We start from the raw sequence: 21758 nt of genomic DNA, 5'->3' as shown, positions 1-21758 counted from the left end.
TTCACAATTCCTGACATTTAATCCCAGTAAAAATTCACTGTTTTAGGTCAGTTAGGATCACCACTTTATTTTAAGAATGTGAAATGTCAGAATAATAGTAGAGAGAATTATTTATTTCAGCTTTTATTTCTTTCATGGTTAAACAACAATGATATGTACAGTACCAGTCAAAGGTTTGGACACACCTACTCATTCAAGGATTTTTCTTTATTTTTACATTGTAGAATAATAGTGAAGACATTAAAACTATGAAATAACACATATGGAATCATGTAGTAACCAAAAAAGTGATAAACAAATCAAAATATATTTTATATTTGAGATTCTTCAAAGTAGCAACCCTTTGCCTTGATGACAACTTTGCAAACTCTTGGCATTCTCTCAACCAGCTTCACCTGGAATGCTTTTCCAACAGTCTTGAAGGAGTTCCCACATATGCTGAGCACTTGTTGGCTGCTTTTCCTTAACTCTGCGGTCCAACTCATCCAAACCATCTCAACTGGGTTCAGGTTCTGTGATTGTGGAGGCCAGGTCATCTGATGCAGCAATCCATCACCCTCCATCTTGGTCAAATAGCCCTTACACAGCCTGGAGGTTTGTTGGGTCATTGTCCTGTTGAAAAACAAATGATACTCCCACTAAGCGCCAAGCAGATGGGATGGCATATCGCTGCAGAATGTTGTTATACCCATGCTAGTTAAGTGTGCCTTGAATTCTAAATAAATCACTGACAGTGTCACCAGCAAAGCACCCCCACACCATCACACCTCCTCCTCTATGCTACACGGTGGGAACCACACATCCGGAGATCATCCGTTCACCTACTCTGCGTCTCACAAAGACACAGCGGTTGAAACCAAAAATCTCCAATTTGGACTCATCAGACCGAAGGACAGATTTCCACCAGTCTAATGTCCATTACTCGTGTTTCTTGGCCCAAGCCTCCTCTTCTTATTGGTCTCCTTTAGTAGTGGTTTCTTTGCAGCAATTCCACCATGAAGGCCTGATTCACACAGTCTCCTCTGAGCAGTTGATGTTGAGATGTGTCTGTTACTTGAACTCTGTGAACCATTTATTTGGGCTGCATTCTGAGGTGCAGTTAACTCTAATGAACTCTGGGTCTTCCTTTCCTGTGGTGGTCCTCATGAGAGCCAGTTTCATCACAGCGCTTGATGGTTTTTGTGACTGCACTTGAAGAAACTTTAAAAGTTCTTGACATTTTCGGGATTGACTGACCTTCATGTCTTAAAGTAATGATGGACTGTCGTTTATTTTTTCTTATTTGAGCTGTTCTTGTCATAATATGGACTTTTACCAAATCGGGGTATCTTCTGTATACCACCCCTACCTTGTCACAACACAACTGATTGGCTCAAACGCATTAAGGAAAGAAATTCCACTAATTAACTTTTAACAAGGCACACCTGTTAATTGAAATGCACTCCAGGTGACTACCTCATGAAGCTGGTTGAGAGAATGCCAAGAGTGTGCAAAGCTGTCATCAATGCAAAGGGTGGCTACTTTGAAGAATCTCAAATATAAAATATATTGATTTGTTTAAAAACTTTTTTGATTACTACATCATTCCATATGTGTTATTTCATAGTTTTGATGTCTTCCCTATTATTCTAGAATGTAGAAAATAGTAAAAATAAAGAAAAACCCTTGAATGAGTAGGTGTCAAAACGTTTGTGTGTGTGTGTGTGTGTGTGTGTGTGTGTGTGTGTGTGTGTGTGTGTGTGTGTGTGTGTGTGTGTGTGTGTGTGTGTGTGTGTGTGTGTGTGTGTGTGTGTGTGTGTGTGTGTGTGATATTCGGAAGTATTCATTTCCACATTTTGTTACGTTACAGCCTTATTCTAAAATTGATTAAATGAACAATGAATCTACATACAATACCCCAAAATGACAATGGTTTGTAGAAATGTTTGCAAAGTTATAACATAAAAAAACAGAAATACCTTATTTACATAAGTATTCAGACCCTTTGCTATGAGACTCAGGTGCATCCTGTTTCCATTGATCACCCTTGAGATGTTTATACAACTTAATTGGAGTCCACCTGTGGTAAATCCAATTGATTGGATATGACTTGGAAAGACACACCTGTCTATATAAGGTCCCACAGCTGACAGTGCATGTCAGAGCAAAAACCAAGCCATGGGGTCAAAGGAATTGTCCAAGGGGCTCCGAGACAGGATTGTGTCGAGGCACAGATCTGGGGAAGGGTACCAACAAATGTCTGCAGCATTGAAGGTCCCCAAGAACAAAGCGGCCTCCATCATTCTTAAATGGGAGAAGTTTGGAACCACCAAGACTCTTCCTAGAGCTGGCCGCTCTGCCAAACTGAGCAATTAGGGCAGAAGGGCCTTGGTCTGGGAGGTGACCAAGAACTCCATGGTCACTCTGACAGAGCTCCAGAGTTCCTCTGTGGAGATGGGAGAACCTTCCAGAAGGACAACCATCTCTGCAGCACTCCACCAATCAGGCCTTTATGGTAGAGTGGCCAGACGGAAGCCACTCCTCAGTAAAAGGCACATGACAGCCCGCTTGGAGTTTGCCAAAAGACACCTAAAGGACTCTCAGACCATGAGAAACTAAATTCTCTGGTCTGACGAAACCAAGATTGAACTCTTTGGCCTGAATGCCAAGCGTCAGATCTTGAAGAAACCTGGCACTATCCCTACGGTGAAGCATGGTGGTGGCAGCATCAAGCTGTGGGGATGTTTTTCAGTGGCAGGGGCTGGGAGACTAGTCAGGATCGAGGGAAAGATAAACGGAGCAAAGTACAGAGAGATCCTTGATGAAAACCTGCTCCAGAGTGCTCAGACCTCAGACTGGGGCGAAGGTTCACCTTCCAACAGGACAACGACCCTAAGCACACTGCCAAGACAACGCAGGAGAGGCTTCGGGAAAAGTCTCTGAATGTCCTTGAGTGGCCCAACCAGAGCCCGGACTTGAACTCGATCTAACATCTCTGGAGAGACCTGATAATAGCTGTGCAACGACGCTCCCCATCCAACCTGACAGAGCTTGAGAGGATCTGCAGAGAATGGGAGAAATTCCCCAAATACATATTTTTCTTTTGTCATTATGGGGTATTGTGATGTCATTATGGGGTATTGTGATGTCATTATGGGGTATTGTGATGTCATTATGGGGTATTGTGTGTAGATTGATGAAGGGGGAAAAATCTATTTAATCCATTTTAGAATAAGGTTGTAACGTAACAAAATGTGAAAAAAGTCAAGGGCTCTGAATACTTTCCGAATGCACTGTATACAGATTAAGCCTTACCCTCCATGTTCATAGAATGAGTGGATACACTCCTGACTGTTCTTGTCCCAGATCTTAATGCTCTTGTCGTCACTGGCCGATACTATCAACCTGCCGTCTGGTGAAAACCTGAAAACAGAGATACTATCAACCTGCCGTCTGGTGAAAACCTGAAAACAGAGATACTATCAACCTGCCGTCTGGTGAAAACCTGAAAACAGAGATACTATCAACCTGCCGTCTGGTGAAAACCTGAAAACAGAGATACTATCAACCTGCCGTCTGGTGAAAACCTGAAAACAGAAATACTATCAACCTGCCGTCTGGTGAAAACCTGAAAACAGAGATACTATCAACCTGCCGTCTGGTGAAAACCTGAAAACAGAGATACTATCAACCTGCCGTCTGGTGAAAACCTGAAAACAGAGATACTATCAACCTGCCGTCTGGTGAAAACCTGAAAACAGAGATACTATCAACCTGCCGTCTGGTGAAAACCTGAAAACAGAGATACTATCAACCTGCCGTCTGGTGAAAACCTGAAAACAGAGATACTATCAACCTGCCGTCTGGTGAAAACCTGAAAACGGAGATACTATCAACCTGCCGTCTGGTGAAAACCTGAAAACGGAGATACTATCAACCTGCCGTCTGGTGAAAACCTGAAGACGGAGATACTATCAACCTGCCGTCTGGTGAAAACCTGAAAACGGAGATACTATCAACCTGCCGTCTGGTGAAAACCTGAAGACAGAAAGGACCAACAATGTGGGGGCGCATGGCATACGCACTGAACATAAATACACTATTTGAAATACTATACTTCACTTATAACTTGTAAAAACTTGTATAATGCTTTAAAAATGTACAAAAAGCCTGTTTTAATATTTGTGTTATGAGAGAAACAGTAACAGATAGCCTGATCTCAGATCTGTTGGTGCCGTCTTGCTAAATCCTATGTTCATTGTCATAGAGAGCACAAACAGATCTGAGACCAGACTAAGAAACAGGTTGTTGGTTTCATACAGCCATCATAATCATAACATTGTTGTGAGGGTAAAAACAGGTTATTGGATTCATACTTGGCACAGCGGACCCAGTTCATGTGTTGGTTGAGAGAGAAAAGGAACTTCTGTCTGTGAACGGTCCAGACTTTGAGAGTTTTGTCGTCGGACGAGGTGACCAAGGTCTGTCCGTCACCGGAGAAACTGACACTGCGGACCGTTCCGGTGTGGGCTCGGAACACTGTGGACTCGCCCTTACTGAAAGGAAGAAACAGAGGAATTATGACCCCCCCCCTCAGGACCAATTTCCTGACCAACTGAATTTTTCTTATTCTACTCATGGCCTTCGTGGCATTACAAAATTAAATCAAAACGTAATTGTATTTGTCACGTAAACGACAGGAGCCTCGTCTATCAATAATCGTTAGGCACAACATCTGTGCGTAAACCATTGCGTGGGATCATTTCCACTCAAAGTATGAGATTTATCATTATGAACGTTTGTTTGATTGTGCGTACATTTTACACACAGCCATAACCATGCGTATGCACAGTGGCAAGTGTTGGACTAAGGGAACTGCTTGTCAAGCGTCAGAGAAAACAGGGAAAATATTTGTTGAAAATGTGTACAATTGTGAGTAATATTTCAAATCATTTTTTTATTTTTTATTACATTTTTATTTCCATTGTGAATTCATGCAACATATCTTGACATGCTATATTTGATCTTTTTTTTTACAATAATAACCCATAAAGTACAGTCATTTGTTAAATTAGAGGCACGTGTGAAAGGTAAACCATTGTGTAAATCTTATTTTTTAAAAGACGGAGATAATGGGAGATCCAATGAGAGATGTCTGATCTGCCCTGTCGGAAGATCCGGCACAAGCTGTACTTCGCAGGGAGCGCATTGTATTAGAGATTGGTGGGAACTTTTTCTGCAGAAAGTACAGATTGGTTTTGGGAAACTATGTCTGACGAGCCAATCTTATAGGATTTTTATGGAAGGATTTAAGGTCTACTTTTTAAAAAAGGCAAACATGCCATTCCGGTGGACATCCAAGTGCTGCCCACCCTTTGTTTTTCAGCATCGGGCACTTTTCAGCTGGAGGTTGCTGATCGGCGTCTCACAGCCCTCGATGAGCCAATGTTTTGGATGCAATAAAATCAGCAAAAACAGACCAGTAACGCACAGTTTCCAAATATTTACACAAGTCAAAAAGAAAACAAAGATGATGTACTGTCCAGAAGAGAGAGAGAGATGTGTTAGGTCTGTTTGAGGGGTTGGTATACCATGGCACAACAGGTTGAAGTTGTGAGGAGGTTTCTTTGCCATGATGCCATCAATGGGTTTCCCCATTACAAAACAGAGCGATAGACAGCGACCACATGGTCATAAAAGCACCATCCCATAAAAGGATTTCAACTGACGTTATAACAGAATGCGTTTCCGTTCTTTATGATATGTGACGTGCAGAAGACGCTGCTGAATGTCTTGGCCAGGTGGAACGCACGACTCGTTCGTTCTGCAGAACAGCAATGTTGGCCTATAAGCCTACAGGAAGGAGCTGTTGAGGATGGGTGGCTTTATTGGTGAATGTTGACAACTCGTTTGAAGTATATTTGCCATCGATAAAGCAACTTGAATTGTCCGAATGGTTCTCTCTTTGTAGCTATGTTTTATATTTTAACTGGTCAAACCACAACGGAGTGAGTCAAATCAAACCTTTTGGTTGTACTCAATCTCTGACACTAGTACTTCTATTTCATTCACGGAAAGGTTTGTTATTCTTTGTTTGTATTTTTTTGTTGCGCCGTTGTTATTTCATGGTACGGCGTTTTATATTTCCCCCCACGGGATTTAAAGGGGTGATTATGACCATATGGTTAATTAAAGGGGCGTTTCGAAATTCAAAAAACAGCCAAGGTCATGCACGAGCACTGAGGCGAAGAACAATTGGTATGCATCAATGGTTATATCCTACAGGTGTGCGTGTGAAGCTAGTAGGATTGTTTGATAAATCTTTTTTTTTCTTCTAATAGTTTCTACGCAATACTGATAAATGAGGCCCCAGATGTAGATTAACAGTGAAACGGTTACTTACTTTCCAACAAAATAATAGAAATAACGAGGAATAAATACACAATGAGTAACGATAACCTGGCTAATATACACAGGGTAGCAGTACTGAGTCAATGATAACATGGCTAATATACACAGGGTAGCAGTACTGAGTCAATGATAACATGGCTATACACAGGGTAGCAGTACTGAGTCCATGATAACATGGCTATACACAGGGTAGCAGTACTGAGTCCATGATAACATGGCTATACACAGGGTAGCAGTACTGAGTCCATGATAACATGGCTATACACAGGGTACCAGTACTGAGTCCATGATAACATGGCTATACACAGGGTAGCAGTACTGAGTCCATGATAACCTGGCTAATATACACAGGGTACCAGTACTGAGTCCACGATAACATGGCTATATACAGGGTAGCAGTACTGAGTCCATGATAACATGGCTAATATACACAGGGTAGCAGTACTGAGTCCATGATAACATGGCTAATATACACAGGGTAGCAGTACTGAGTCAATGATAACATGGCTAATATATACAGGGTAGCAGTACTGAGTCGATGTGCAGGGGTACCAGATAATTGAGGTAGATATGTGCATATAACTAGGAATAAAGTAACCGAAAGGTTGCTAGATCGAATCCCCGAGCTGACAAAGTAAAAATCTGTCGTTCTGCCCCTGAACAAGGCAGCTAACCCACTGTTCCTAGGCCGTCGTTGTAAATAGGAATTTGTCCTTCACTGACTTGCCTAGTTAAATAAAATAGAATATAATATAGTAGCAGCAAAGTATGTGATGAGTCAAAAGAGTTAGTGCAAAAAGGGTTCATGCAGAGAGTCCGGGTAGCTATTTGGTTAACTACAGTTGAAGTCGGAAGTTTCCATACACCTTAGCCAAATACATTTAAACTCAGTTTTTTACAATTCCTGACATTTAATCCTAGTAAAAATTCCCTGTCTTGGGTCAGTTAGGATCACCACTTTATTTTAAGAATGTAAAATGTCAGAATAATAGTAGTGATTTATTTCAGCTTTTATTTCTTGCATCACATTCCCAGTGGGTCAGAAGTTTACATACACTCAATTAGTATTTGGTAGTATTGCCTTTAAATTGTTTAACTTGGGTCAAACGTTTCGGGTAGCCTTCCACAAGCTTCCCACAATAAGTTGGGTGAATTTTGGCCCATTCCTCCTGACAGAGCTGGTGTAACTGAGTCAGGTTTGTAGGTCTCCTTGCTCGCACACGTCTTTTCAGTTCTGCCCACAAATTTTCTATAGGATTGAGGTCAGGGCTTTGTGATGGCCACTCCAATACCTTGACCTTGTTGTCCTTAAGCCATTTTGCCACAACTTTGGAAGTATGCTTGGGGTCATTGTTCATTTGGAAGACCCATTGCGACCAAACTTTAACTTCTTGATTCATGTCTTGAGATGTTGCTTCAATATAAATCAACATAATTTTCCTACCTCATGATGCCATCTATTTTGTGAAGTGCACCAGTCCCTCCTGCAGCAAAGCACCCCCACAACATGATGCTGCCACCCCCGTGCTTCACGGTTGGGATGGTGTTCTTCGGATTGCAAGCCTCCCCCTTTTTCCTCCAAACATAACAATGGTCATTATGGCCAAACAGTTCTATTTTTGTTTCATCAGACCAGAGGACATTTCTCCAAAAAGTACGATCTTTGTCCCCATATGCAGTTGCAAACCGTAGTCTGGCTTTTTTATGGCGGTTTTGGAGCAGTGGCTGCTTCCTGCTGAGCGGCCATTCAGGTTATGTCGATATAGGACTCGTTTTACTGTGGATATAGATACTTTGTACCTGTTTTCTCCAGCATCTTCACAGGGTCCTTTGCTGTTGTTCTGGGATTGATTTGCACTTTTCGCACCAAAGTACGAATTATAAGTGAAAAAATCTGTCTGTAAACAATTGTTGGAAAAATGACTTGTGTCATGCACAAAGTAGATGTCCTAACCGACTTGCCAAAACTATAGTTGGTTAACAAGAAATTTGTGGAGTCGTTGAAAAACGAGTTTTAATGACTCCAACCTAAGTGTACATAAACTTCAGACTTCAACTGAATTTAACAGTCTTACGGCTTTGGGGTAGAAGCTGTTCAGGATCCTGTTGGTTTCAGACTTGGTACATCGGAACCGCTTGCGGTAGCAGAGAGAACAGTCTATGACTTGGGTGGCTGGAGTCTGACACCGCCTAGTATAAAGGTCCTGGATGACAGGGAGCTTGGCCCTAGTGATGTGCTGGGCCGAACACACTACCATCTGTAGCGGTTTGTGGTCGAATGCAAAGCAGAGAGAGAGTGTAGTATATGCTATGAGTGTGTTAAATTCATCAAGTCTTAGAGAGTGTGGTATATTCTGAGTGTGTGAATGACATGTTTTACTCCATTCAACCTTTTACTCCATTCATAAATACATCAAACACATACAATACACACAATTACAGCAATAAAAAATAGAAAAACAGACACATTTATCAACATAGAGGTCTCTGATCATGACTCTGAATTGACCGAGTAGGGACCAGAACATCTCATTTCAGAGAGTTCTGTGAGTTGATCCACATAAAGCAGGCAACAAGAACTAAAAGCAGCTCTGTGGAGACCGAAGGGCATTCCATTGTTTTTTGTTTTGTTATCCAAGCCTGAGACTGGGTTTGGTCATTTGCAAGTATAAATTAAATTAACGATGACAGGTACATATAGGAAGTTTCTGCATGAGTGCTTTATATAAAAACACAAGAAAAATCTGCTCTCCTTACATAGAGAGGCCCAACCCACTTTTTGATACAAAGCACAATGGTGAGTTCTAGAACCATCACCAGTAATAAACCTAAGGGAACAATGGTGAGTTCTAGAACAAATCACCAGTAATAACCCTAAGGGAACAATGGTGAGTTCTAGAACAATCACCAGTAATAAACCTAAGGGAACAATGGTGAGTTCTAGAACAATCACAAGTAATAAACCTAAGGGAACAATGGTGAGTTCTAGAACAATCACCAGTAATAAACCTAAGGGAACAATGGTGAGTTCTAGAACAATCACCAGTAATAACCCTAAGGGAACAATGGTGAGTTCTAGAACCATCATCAGTAATAAACCTAAGGGAACAATGGTGAGTTCTAGAACCATCACCAGAAATAAACCTAAGGGAACAATGGTGAATTCTAGAACCATCACCAGTAATACACCTAAGGGAACAATGGTGAGTTCTAGAACAATCACCAGTAATAACCCTAAGGGAACAATGGTGAGTTCTAGAACCATCATCAGTAATAAACCTAAGGGAACAATGGTGAGTTCTAGAACCATCACCAGAAATAAACCTAAGGGAACCATGGTGAGTTCTAGAACCATCACCAGAAATAAACCTAAGGGAACAATGGTGAGTTCTAGAACCATCACCAGTAATACACCTAAGGGAACAATGGTGAGTTCTTTAACCATCACCAGTAATAAACCTAAGGGAACAATGGTGAGTTCTAGAACCATCACCAGAAATAAACCTAAGGGAACAATGGTGAGTTCTAAAACCATCACCAGTAATACACCTAAGAGCCCAGTGGTGAGTTCTATAACCATCACCAGTAATAAACCTAAGAGAACAATTGTGAGTTCTAGAACCATCACCAGTAATAAACCTAAGGGCCCAGTGGTGAGTTCTATAACCATCACCAGTAATAAACCTAAGAGAACAATTGTGAGTTCTAGAACCATCACCAGTAATAAACCTAAGGACACAATGGTGAGTTCTAGAACCATCACCAGAAATAAACCTAAGAGAACAATTGTGAGTTCTAGAACCATCACCAGTAATAAACCTAAGGGAACAATGGTGAGTTCAAGAACTATCACTAGTAATAAACCTAAGGGAACAATGGTGAGTTCTAGAACCATCACCAGTAATAAACCTAAGGGAACAATGGAAAACAGCATCTAGCTGTATATAGATAATATCCCATAATCTAAAATAGACATAAAAGTGTCCTGGACAATATCCTTCCTATTAACTAAAGTCAGACAGGCTTCGTTTCTGTAAAACAAACCAACTTTGAGCTTCAACTTCTTCACCAGTTCAGTGACATGTTTTTTAAATGACAGTGTCATAAAGCCAGATACCAAGATATTTGTAGGAAGGAATTCGCTCAATTTGAAAGCAGTGGTTCAGCAGCAGTCAGACGTTACAGTGGGTTATTCCTGGGATACGGTACTCTCAGATAACACGTGCTCCACATACTCCAAAAATGTCATTCACATACAAGTAAATGTAAAACTGCTGGACTGAATGGGAAAATCTGTTCAATCGAAGTGCTATTGAAAAATTGAGCACTTGTTGTCTAGACTGTAGGCTACAAACTTCCTAGCACTTCTTCTCCAAGCCGCCTAGGACATAAACTTCCTCTCCAAGCCGCCTAGGCCACAAACTTCCTCTCCAAGCCTCCTAGGCCACAAACTTCCTCTCCAAGCCGCCTAGTCCACAAACTTCCTCTCCAAGCCAAGCCGCCTAGGCCACAAACTTCCTCTCCAAGCCGCCTAGCCCACAAACTTCCTCTCCAAGCCGCCTAGCCCACAAACTTCCTATCTCCAAGCCTCCTCTCCAAGCTGCCTAGGCCACAAACTTCCTCTCCAAGCCGCCTAGGCCACAAACTTCCTCTCCAAGCCGCCTAGGCCACAAACTTCCTATCTCCATTCAGCAAAACCCATTATTCACACTTCACTGTCTAGTCATTCTTTCCACCATAGATTCTTCTATTACACATCATGGTATAGACGGAGAAGGCTGCAGCACCAGAGCAAAGCATCTCCATTGTCTCCATTGTCAGATCTTACGCCAGTAAGAGCATAGCTTTCAAGCCACATTCCTACTAAAAAACATTTTCCCATTAAACACACGTGGAGACACAAAACCGTCTAGGTTTCAAGAGGCAGTCCTCCCTCCATGGTTGAGTGACTAAGGTTCTCCTCTGTCTGGCTGATTGATTCACACAACCTTGCTTCAGATTGTGAAAGGTCTAATAAACATGCCTTTTGTGAACACTCACACTTTACTACACTAGCACAGACTCTGCTGATAGCTATTTTATTGAGGAAATGTACTCACTATGACTGATACATGTGGTTGCCCCTCCTAGCTACCTTGAGATGAATGTACTGACTGTATGTCGCTCTGGATAAGACATCTGCTAGATGACGCAAATGCAAAAAATGTAACATCACCGCCACCCAGTGGCAATATGTGGCATAAATCATTTATAGAAAGTGTATAATAGCCACATCTTCAATTCTATCTTTAAAAAATATATATAAAAAAAATATTTAACCAGGAAAGTCAGTTAAGAACAAATTCTTATTTACAATGACGGCCTACCGGGGAACAGTGGCCCCTTGTTCAGGGGCAGAACGACAGATTTTTACCTTGTCAGCTCTGGGATTCGATCCAGCAACCTTTCGGTTACTGGCCCAACGTTCTAACCACTAGGCTACCTGCCGCCCAAAACAATGTAGGGTGGGGGGGGGGGGGGGTGAGAGACTTACACACTGGGCACCCAGAGGCGGACAGTCTTGTCCCTGGAAGCCGAGGCCACCAGGTGTCCGGAGGGAGAGAACTGGACTGACGTCACAGCGTCTTTATGTCCCACGAACCGATAGGCTCTCATTTGGGGCTTCAAGTTCCAGATCATGAGACAGGAGTCCATGGAGCCGGTCGCTGGAGACAACAAAACACAGACATATTATCAGTCAATTATATTATCAGTTGGCTATAATATATATATATATATATAAAATATAGATATATATGGAGCCTGTAACTGGAACAACCAAAATCAGAGAGACATATAAAATAAGTTAGTCGAGTCTGTTCCCACATGTTGTATGTGGAGTCTAAAGCTGGGGCAGGAGCAAACATGAAGAGGACACACAGAGGTTAACTGGCCAGCTAGACTGGTCCCGTGCTGCATGTTGTATGTGGAGTCTATAGCTGGGGCAGGAGCAAACATGAAGAGGACACACAGAGGTTAACTGGCCAGCTAGACTGGTCCCGTGCTGCATGTTGTATGTGGAGTCTAAAGCTGGGGCAGGAGCAAACATGAAGAGGACACACAGAGGTTAACTGGCCAGCTAGACTGGTCCCGTGCTGCATGTTGTATGTGGAGTCTATAGCTGGGGCAGGAGCAAACATGAAGAGGACACACAGAGGTTAACTGGCCAGCTAGACTGGTCCCGTGCTGCATGTTGTATGTGGAGTCTAAAGCTGGGGCAGGAGCAAACATGAAGAGGACACACAGAGGTTAACTGGCCAGCTAGACTGGTCCCGTGCTGCTTGTTGTATGTGGAGTCTATAGCTGGGGAAGGAGCAAACATGAAGAGGACACACAGAGGTTAACTGGCCAGCTAGACTGGTCCCGTGCTGCATGTTGTATGTGGAGTCTAAAGCTGGGGCAGGAGCAAACATGAAGAGGACACACAGAGGTTAACTGGCCAGCTAGACTGGTCCCGTGCTGCATGTTGTATGTGGAGTCTATAGCTGGGGCAGGAGCAAACATGAAGAGGACACACAGAGGTTAACTGGCCAGCTAGACTGGTCCCGTGCTGCATGTTGTATGTGGAGTCTATAGCTGGGGCAGGAGCAAACATGAAGAGGACACACAGAGGTTAACTGGCCAGCTAGACTGGTCCCGTGCTGCATGTTGTATGTGGAGTCTAAAGCTGGGGCAGGAGCAAACATGAAGAGGACACACAGAGGTTAACTGGCCAGCTAGACTGGTCCCGTGCTGCATGTTGTATGTGGAGTCTAAAGCTGGGGCAGGAGCAAACATGAAGAGGACACACAGAGGTTAACTGGCCAGCTAGACTGGTCCCGTGCTGCTTGTTGTATGTGGAGTCTATAGCTGGGGCAGGAGCAAACATGAAGAGGACACACAGAGGTTAACTGGCCAGCTAGACTGGTCCCGTGCTGCATGTTGTATGTGGAGTCTAAAGCTGGGGCAGGAGCAAACATGAAGAGGACACACAGAGGTTAACTGGCCAGCTAGACTGGTCCCGTGCTGCATGTTGTATGTGGAGTCTATAGCTGGGGCAGGAGCAAACATGAAGAGGACACACAGAGGTTAACTGGCCAGCTAGACTGGTCCCGTGCTGCATGTTGTATGTGGAGTCTATAGCTGGGGCAGGAGCAAACATGAAGAGGACACACAGAGGTTAACTGGCCAGCTAGACTGGTCCCGTGCTGCATGTTGTATGTGGAGTCTAAAGCTGGGGCAGGAGCAAACATGAAGAGGACACACAGAGGTTAACTGGCCAGCTAGACTGGTCCCGTGCTGCTTGTTGTATGTGGAGTCTATAGCTGGGGCAGGAGCAAACATGAAGAGGACACACAGAGGTTAACTGGCCAGCTAGACTGGTCCCGTGCTGCTTGTTGTATGTGGAGTCTATAGCTGGGGCAGGAGCAAACATGAAGAGGACACACAGAGGTTAACTGGCCAGCTAGACTGGTCCCGTGCTGCATGTTGTATGTGGAGTCTATAGCTGGGGCAGGAGCAAACATGAAGAGGACACACAGAGGTTAACTGGCCAGCTAGACTGGTCCCGTGCTGCATGTTGTATGTGGAGTCTATAGCTGGGGCAGGAGCAAACATGAAGAGGACACACAGAGGTTAACTGGCCAGCTAGACTGGTCCCGTGCTGCATGTGGAGTCTAAAGCTGGGGCAGGAGCAAACATGAAGAGGACACACAGAGGTTAACTGGCCAGCTAGACTGGTCCCGTGCTGCATGTTGTATGTGGAGTCTAAAGCTGGGGCAGGAGCAAACATGAAGAGGACACACAGAGGTTAACTGGCCAGCTAGACTGGTCCCGTGCTGCATGTTGTATGTGGAGTCTAAAGCTGGGGCAGGAGCAAACATGAAGAGGACACACAGAGGTTAACTGGCCAGCTAGACTGGTCCCGTGCTGCTTGTTGTATGTGGAGTCTATAGCTGGGGCAGGAGCAAACATGAAGAGGACACACAGAGGTTAACTGGCCAGCTAGACTGGTCCCGTGCTGCATGTTGTATGTGGAGTCTATAGCTGGGGCAGGAGCAAACATGAAGAGGACACACAGAGGTTAACTGGCCAGCTAGACTGGTCCCGTGCTGCATGTTGTATGTGGAGTCTATAGCTGGGGCAGGAGCAAACATGAAGAGGACACACAGAGGTTAACTGGCCAGCTAGACTGGTCCCGTGCTGCATGTTGTATGTGGAGTCTATAGCTGGGGCAGGAGCAAACATGAAGAGGACACACAGAGGTTAACTGGCCAGCTAGACTGGTCCCGTGCTGCATGTTGTATGTGGAGTCTAAAGCTGGGGCAGGAGCAAACATGAAGAGGACACACAGAGGTTAACTGGCCAGCTAGACTGGTCCCGTGCTGCATGTTGTATGTGGAGTCTAAAGCTGGGGCAGGAGCAAACATGAAGAGGACACACAGAGGTTAACTGGCCAGCTAGACTGGTCCCGTGCTGCATGTTGTATGTGGAGTCTAAAGCTGGGGCAGGAGCAAACATGAAGAGGACACACACAGAGGTTAACTGGCCAGCTAGACTGGTCCCGTGCTGCATGTTGTATGTGGAGTCTATAGCTGGGGCAGGAGCAAACATGAAGAGGACACACAGAGGTTAACTGGCCAGCTAGACTGGTCCCGTGCTGCATGTTGTATGTGGAGTCTATAGCTGGGGCAGGAGCAAACATGAAGAGGACACACAGAGGTTAACTGGCCAGCTAGACTGGTCCCGTGCTGCATGTTGTATGTGGAGTCTAAAGCTGGGGCAGGAGCAAACATGAAGAGGACACACAGAGGTTAACTGGCCAGCTAGACTGGTCCCGTGCTGCATGTTGTATGTGGAGTCTAAAGCTGGGGCAGGAGCAAACATGAAGAGGACACACAGAGGTTAACTGGCCAGCTAGACTGGTCCCGTGCTGCATGTTGTATGTGGAGTCTATAGCTGGGGCAGGAGCAAACATGAAGAGGACACACAGAGGTTAACTGGCCAGCTAGACTGGTCCCGTGCTGCATGTTGTATGTGGAGTCTAAAGCTGGGGCAGGAGCAAACATGAAGAGGACACACAGAGGTTAACTGGCCAGCTAGACTGGTCCCGTGCTGCATGTTGTATGTGGAGTCTAAAGCTGGGGCAGGAGCAAACATTTAGAGGACACACAGAGGTTAACTGGCCAGCTAGACTGGTCCCGTGCTGCATGTTGTATGTGGAGTCTAAAGCTGGGGCAGGAGCAAACATGAAGAGGACACACAGAGGTTAACTGGCCAGCTAGACTGGTCCCGTGCTGCATGTTGTATGTGGAGTCTATAGCTGGGGCAGGAGCAAACATGAAGAGGACACACAGAGGTTAACTGGCCAGCTAGACTGGTCCCGTGCTGCATGTTGTATGTGGAGTCTAAAGCTGGGGCAGGAGCAAACATGAAGAGGACACACAGAGGTTAACTGGCCAGCTAGACTGGTCCCGTGCTGCATGTTGTATGTGGAGTCTATAGCTGGGGCAGGAGCAAACATGAAGAGGACACACACAGAGGTTAACTGGCCAGCTAGACTGGTCCCGTGCTGCATGTTGTATGTGGAGTCTATAGCTGGGGCAGGAGCAAACATGAAGAGGACACACAGAGGTTAACTGGCCAGCTAGACTGGTCCCGTGCTGCATGTTGTATGTGGAGTCTATAGCTGGGGCAGGAGCAAACATGAAGAGGACACACACAGAGGTTAACTGGCCAGCTAGACTGGTCCCGTGCTGCATGTTGTATGTGGAGTCTAAAGCTGGGGCAGGAGCAAACACGAAGAGGACACACACAGAGGTTAACTGGCCAGCTAGACTGGTCCCGTGCTGCATGTTGTATGTGGAGTCTAAAGCTGGGGCAGGAGCAAACATGAAGAGGACACACAGAGGTTAACTGGCCAGCTAGACTGGTCCCGTGCTGCATGTTGTATGTGGAGCCTATAGCTGGGGCAGGAGCAAACATGAAGAGGACACACAGAGGTTAACTGGCCAGCTAGACTGGTCCCGTGCTGCATGTTGTATGTGGAGCCTATAGCTGGGGCAGGAGCAAACATGAAGAGGACACACAGAGGTTAACTGGCCAGCAAGACTGGTCCCGTGCTGCATGTTGTATGTGGAGTCTAAAGCTGGGGCAGGAGCAAACACGAAGAGGACACACACAGAGGTTAACTGGCCAGCTAGACTGGTCCCGTGCTGCATGTGGAGTCTAAAGCTGGGGCAGGAGCAAACATGAAGAGGACACACACAGAGGTTAACTGGCCAGCTAGACTGGTCCCGTGCTGCATGTTGTATGTGGAGCCGTTCACTGGATGAACCAAGAATACCACGGTGTATTCATTAGTGCACAAATGTAGCAAACGGTTGCAAACATAAATGAAAACGAGTTTCTATTGTACATATTCAGGTAGGTCCCTCCCCGTTCGCGTCGGTTGTATTTCCAGTGAATATACCCCAGTTAACTAGCCAGGTCGTGCCATAGTAGTGTCGTAGCTGTGGGACAGAACATCTGGAGTCTGTGTATTGGTTGGAAAACAACAATACAGTCGGGTTTCACCCATGTGTGATCCTTACGGCAGCCCGCTATCTAACTCAGCAGGAATTTGGTTCAGACAAAAAGTTCAGATTCAGACATTTATTTGATAGCGAGGAACACATTTCACTTTACGCCTGGTAAGTAAAGTTTCCAGAGATTATACATATGCCTTTGTTGACAGGAAACTTTATTATTTCGGCTGAGGCCGGTTATATTGTTGTTATTTTCCTGTCGCCATCCACCTGAACGGTCCACAACTCAGGGAGTGCCGCCAATACACAGAATGCAGATGTTCTGTCTCAGAGGTATTAGTGAATATGCTGTAGTCAGCCCTGTCTCTGCCAAGCTACAGCTGCAACAATGCAAACACTGATAGAGTGGCTAAAGCACAAACAGAATGTACCCATTAGACAACTAATACAGTATAAGACAGACTGTACCCATTAGACAACTAATATAGTATAAGACAGACTGTACCCATTAGACAACTAATATAGTATAAGACAGACTGTACCCATTAGACAACTAATACAGTATAAGACAGACTGTACCCATTAGACAACTAATACAGTATAAGACAGACAGACTGTACCCATTAGACAACTAATACAGTATAAGACAGAATGTACCCATTAGACAACTAATACAGTATAAGACAGACAGACTGTACTCATTAGACAACTAATATAGTATAAGACAGACTGTACCCATTAGACAACTAATATAGTATAAGACAGACTGTACCCATTAGACAACTAATATAGTATAAGACAGACTGTACCCATTAGACAACTAATACAGTATAAGACAGACTGTACCCATTAGACAACTAATACAGTATAAGACAGACTGTACCCATTAGACAACTAATACAGTATAAGACAGACTGTACCCATTAGACAACTAATACAGTATAAGACAAACAGACTGTGCCCATTAGACAACTAATACAGTATAAGACAGACTGTACACATTAGACAACCAATACAGTATAAGACAGACTGTACCCATTAGACAACTAATACAGTATAAGACAGACTGTACCCATTAGACAACTAATACAGTATAAGACAGACTGTACTCATTAGACAACTAATATAGTATAAGACAGACTGTACCCATTAGACAACTAATACAGTATAAGACAGACAGACTGTACCCATTAGACAACTAATATAGTATAAGACAGACTGTACCCATTAGACAACTAATATAGTATAAGACAGACTGTACCCATTAGACAACTAATACAGTATAAGACAGACTGTACCCATTAGACAACTAATACAGTATAAGACAGACTGTACCCATTAGACAACTAATACAGTATAAGACAAACAGACTGTGCCCATTAGACAACTAATACAGTATAAGACAGACTGTACCCATTAGACAACTAATACAGTATAAGACAAACAGACTGTACCCATTAGACAACTAATACAGTATAAAACAGACTGTACCCATTAGACAACTAATACAGTATAAGACAGACTGTACCCATTAGACAACTAATACAGTATAAGACAGACTGTACCCATTAGACAACTAATACAGTATAAGACAGACTGTACCCATTAGACAACTAATATAGTATAAGACAAAACAGACTATACCCATTAGACAACTAATACAGTATAAGACAAACAGACTGTACCCATTAGACCACTAATATAGTATAAGACAAACAGACTGTACCCATTAAACAACTAATACAGTATAAGACAAACAGACTGTACCCATTAGACAACTAATATAGTATAAGACAGACAGACTGTACCCATTAGATAACTAATACAGTATAAGACAAACAGACTGTACCCATTAGACAACTAATATAGTATAAGACAAACAGACTGTACCCATTACACCAGTGGTTCCCAAACTGGTCTAGGGCTACAAACTGGTCCCCCACAAAAAAAAATGTTTCATAAGAAAATAGTTGTTTTTAAGAAACTCAGTCCGACTTTAAACTTACTATTGAACGATATAATAGTAGAATGCACAAGGTGCCATTTCTATATTGGGTAGTGCATCATTTTATTTGTACATTTAACCTTTATTTAACTAGGCAAGTCAGTTAAGAACAAATACCTTTAAATTACAATGACGGCCAAACCTGGATGACACTGGGCCAATTGTGCGTTGCTCTATGGGACTCCCAATCACGGCCGGATACAGCCTGGATTCGAACCAGGGTGTCTGTAATGATGCCTCTAGCACTGAGATGCAGTGCCTTAGACCTCTGCGCCACTCGGGAGCCCCAATCATCAGTTCCTCTTGTCATGTTGGTCATTACATACCTTAGAGAGCTATTTATAACTTGTCAGAATTATCCAGATCAACTAACCCAAATCAGCTAACGGTTTTTTATTTAGGTTTTTAAGTCCATAGATAACCTGACTATTATATTTGCACCGGTAGGTAACCTAGTGGTTAGAGCATTGGGCCAGTAACCGAAAGGTTGCTAGATCGAATCCCCGAGCTGACAAGGTAAAAATCTGTCGTTCTACCCCTGAACAAGGCAACCCACTGTTTCTAGGCCGACAATGTAAATAAGAATGTGTTCTTAACTAACTTGCCGAGTTAAAGGTTAAATTTAAAAAATGTTCACAAATATCAAATCAAGTTTATTTTATATAGCCCTTCGTACATCAGCTAATATCTCGAAGTGCTGTACAGAAACCGAGCCTAAAACCCCAAACAGCAAACAATGCAGGTGTAGAAGCACGGTGGCTAGGAAAAACTCCCTAGAAAGGCCAAAACCTAGGAAGAAACCTAGAGAGGAACCAGGCTATGAGGGGTGGCCAGTCCTCTTCTGGCTGTGCCGGGTGGAGATTATAACAGAACTATGCCAAGATGTTCAAAATGAAAAAAGAAATCAACACTCACTGGATTCTACTAACACACATTAACTCCACATACTCTGATGCTACTGTTTATTATCTATCCTGATTGCCTAGTCACTTTTATCCGTACATATTACGTCAATTACCTCGTACCCCTTCACATTGTCTCGGTACTGGTACTCCTTGTTATTATTGGTACTCGGTACTGGTACTCCTTATTATTGTTATTTCTACTGTTTCCTTTTTTGCAAATTTCTCTTGCTTTTTAACTCTGCATTGTTGGGAAGAGCTCATACGTAAGCATATTACGGTAAAGTCTACACCTGTAGTATTGGGCGTATGTACCAAATATATTAGATTTTATTTTTATTGAAATGATTGACGAGCAACACCACTTACCAATTTGTTTCATGTTACAGTTGAAGTCAACGCTTGTTATGGTGTCTCTGTGGCCCTTGAAGTGTCTCTCCAGGGTTGGGTCATCCTAACAACGTGAACGGAAGATGTTTACAGTATTTAACCGGTCAGTTGATTTGTTGGCAACTCATCATCATCATCATGTTTACTTACCAATGCGGAAGTCATCTTCAGGTGATGGACAAGCACAACTCCCTCAGAAAATAACTAGCTAAACTGCCTAGTAAGCTAGCGAACTGTTCTCAAATACAGTAACGTTCAGCACAAATAGATAATAATAATTGATGTGCAACACAAGACATTGTTTACAAATTCACTGGGTGGCTTGTCAGCTGCTTGGTTACCAAGGCCAACTCATTATCCACAACGTTAGACACTGTTACCTAGCGTTCTTCCTGGCTTCAATACGCACGATAAGCAAACTGTCGGTCATTAAAATGCTTCCGTACATCCAAAGTTCCCAGACGAGTTATAATTAGCTAATTATTTTCATAAAACAGTGTCGTTTGATGATTTTTGCTATATCACCTGCTGCTTACAAACGCTAGAAGTCGACGTTGCTGACAACAAACTCCAGTGTCGTTTGAGTTTGCGCGCCGTATCGAGCGCCAACTTCGGTTGAGAATTTTAAAGGGGAAGGTGACGTTGTAGTGTAATTGGCCGACCAAAATACATCTGTAATTAACACCACAGACACCAGGGGTCAGTAGAATCCCGTTGGTAAAGGTCACTTTATACAAGTTTACTTTAACCAGGTTTGCTCTAGCAAAATACATTTGGACGTATTAAACAGTATAATAAATTGCAGACTACAGAACTATCCTTGCTGGAGCATAAAATAAAGAATATTTTAACTGTTTTCTGAGATCCCTGCAAGCCATCACATATCATTTTCCACCTTCCCTAGAGCTCCACAATTAATCAAATTCACATGGAAATCACAATACTGACATGTTCAATATTCATACCGCATGAAATCCATATCATAATTATATTGCATGCAAAGTGGCAACGCATTTTTTTGGAGGGTGGGGCTGTTTTGCATGTTATTTTGGCATTAATACATGTCACATATCAGTTTGCAAACAATGTAATAAAAAATATAATTGCGTTAATAAAGCCACTTTTGCTTTCTTGAGTAAAGCAGCTCCAAAACGCAGGTGTTTCAGCCTTGCTCAGTGCTTTCTGTGGTGGTGGGGCAGCCAGAGGAATATACAGAGTGTAGGGGTTGGTATTGTTCTCTAGTTGCGCCGTGATTGGCTCAGTGTTCTGTCACTCATGAGGACTCTACGTCGCCGCAAAATCTACAGGGAGAGCTCGAAAATTCAAGCCCATTGGGTGCTGCCATAGAATTACGTTAGAAGTGCCCATCCAACAAACCTCAAGGTCATTGGCCACAGATAAAATTACGTCAAATCACGTTACATCGTGCCTCCCGGGTGGCGCAGTGGTCTAGGGCACTGCATCGCAGCGCTAGCTGTGCCACCAGAGATTCTGGGTTCGCGCCCAGGCTCTGTCGCAGCCGACCGG

At 43.5% G+C, this 21758-nt stretch overlaps 1 protein-coding gene across 3 annotated transcripts in view; it reads right to left on the bottom strand.

Annotated features, from left to right (window-relative positions):
* The window catches only part of poc1a (POC1 centriolar protein A), a 117837-nt gene extending 97021 nt beyond the window's left edge, over positions 1 to 20816 (bottom strand). For all 3 annotated transcript variants that reach the window (XM_071337032.1, XM_071337034.1, XM_071337033.1), the window contains exons 1-5: positions 20382 to 20816; positions 20211 to 20295; positions 11924 to 12095; positions 4356 to 4535; positions 3295 to 3402 (exon numbers count right to left, since the gene is read on the bottom strand). In XM_071337032.1, coding sequence (XP_071193133.1) covers positions 3295 to 3402; positions 4356 to 4535; positions 11924 to 12095; positions 20211 to 20295; positions 20382 to 20396 — 560 coding nt within the window. In that variant the 5' untranslated portion in view covers positions 20397 to 20816. The remainder of the gene's footprint in view (positions 1 to 3294; positions 3403 to 4355; positions 4536 to 11923; positions 12096 to 20210; positions 20296 to 20381) is intronic.
* Between the last annotated feature and the right edge of the window lie 942 nt (positions 20817 to 21758).

This window comes from Salvelinus alpinus, chromosome 12, assembly GCF_045679555.1.
Source record: "Salvelinus alpinus chromosome 12, SLU_Salpinus.1, whole genome shotgun sequence".
Taxonomy (NCBI): Eukaryota; Metazoa; Chordata; class Actinopteri; order Salmoniformes; family Salmonidae; genus Salvelinus; species Salvelinus alpinus.
The sequence above is the reverse complement of the archived record's forward strand: the minus strand, read 5'-3'. Positions and strand labels throughout refer to the sequence as shown.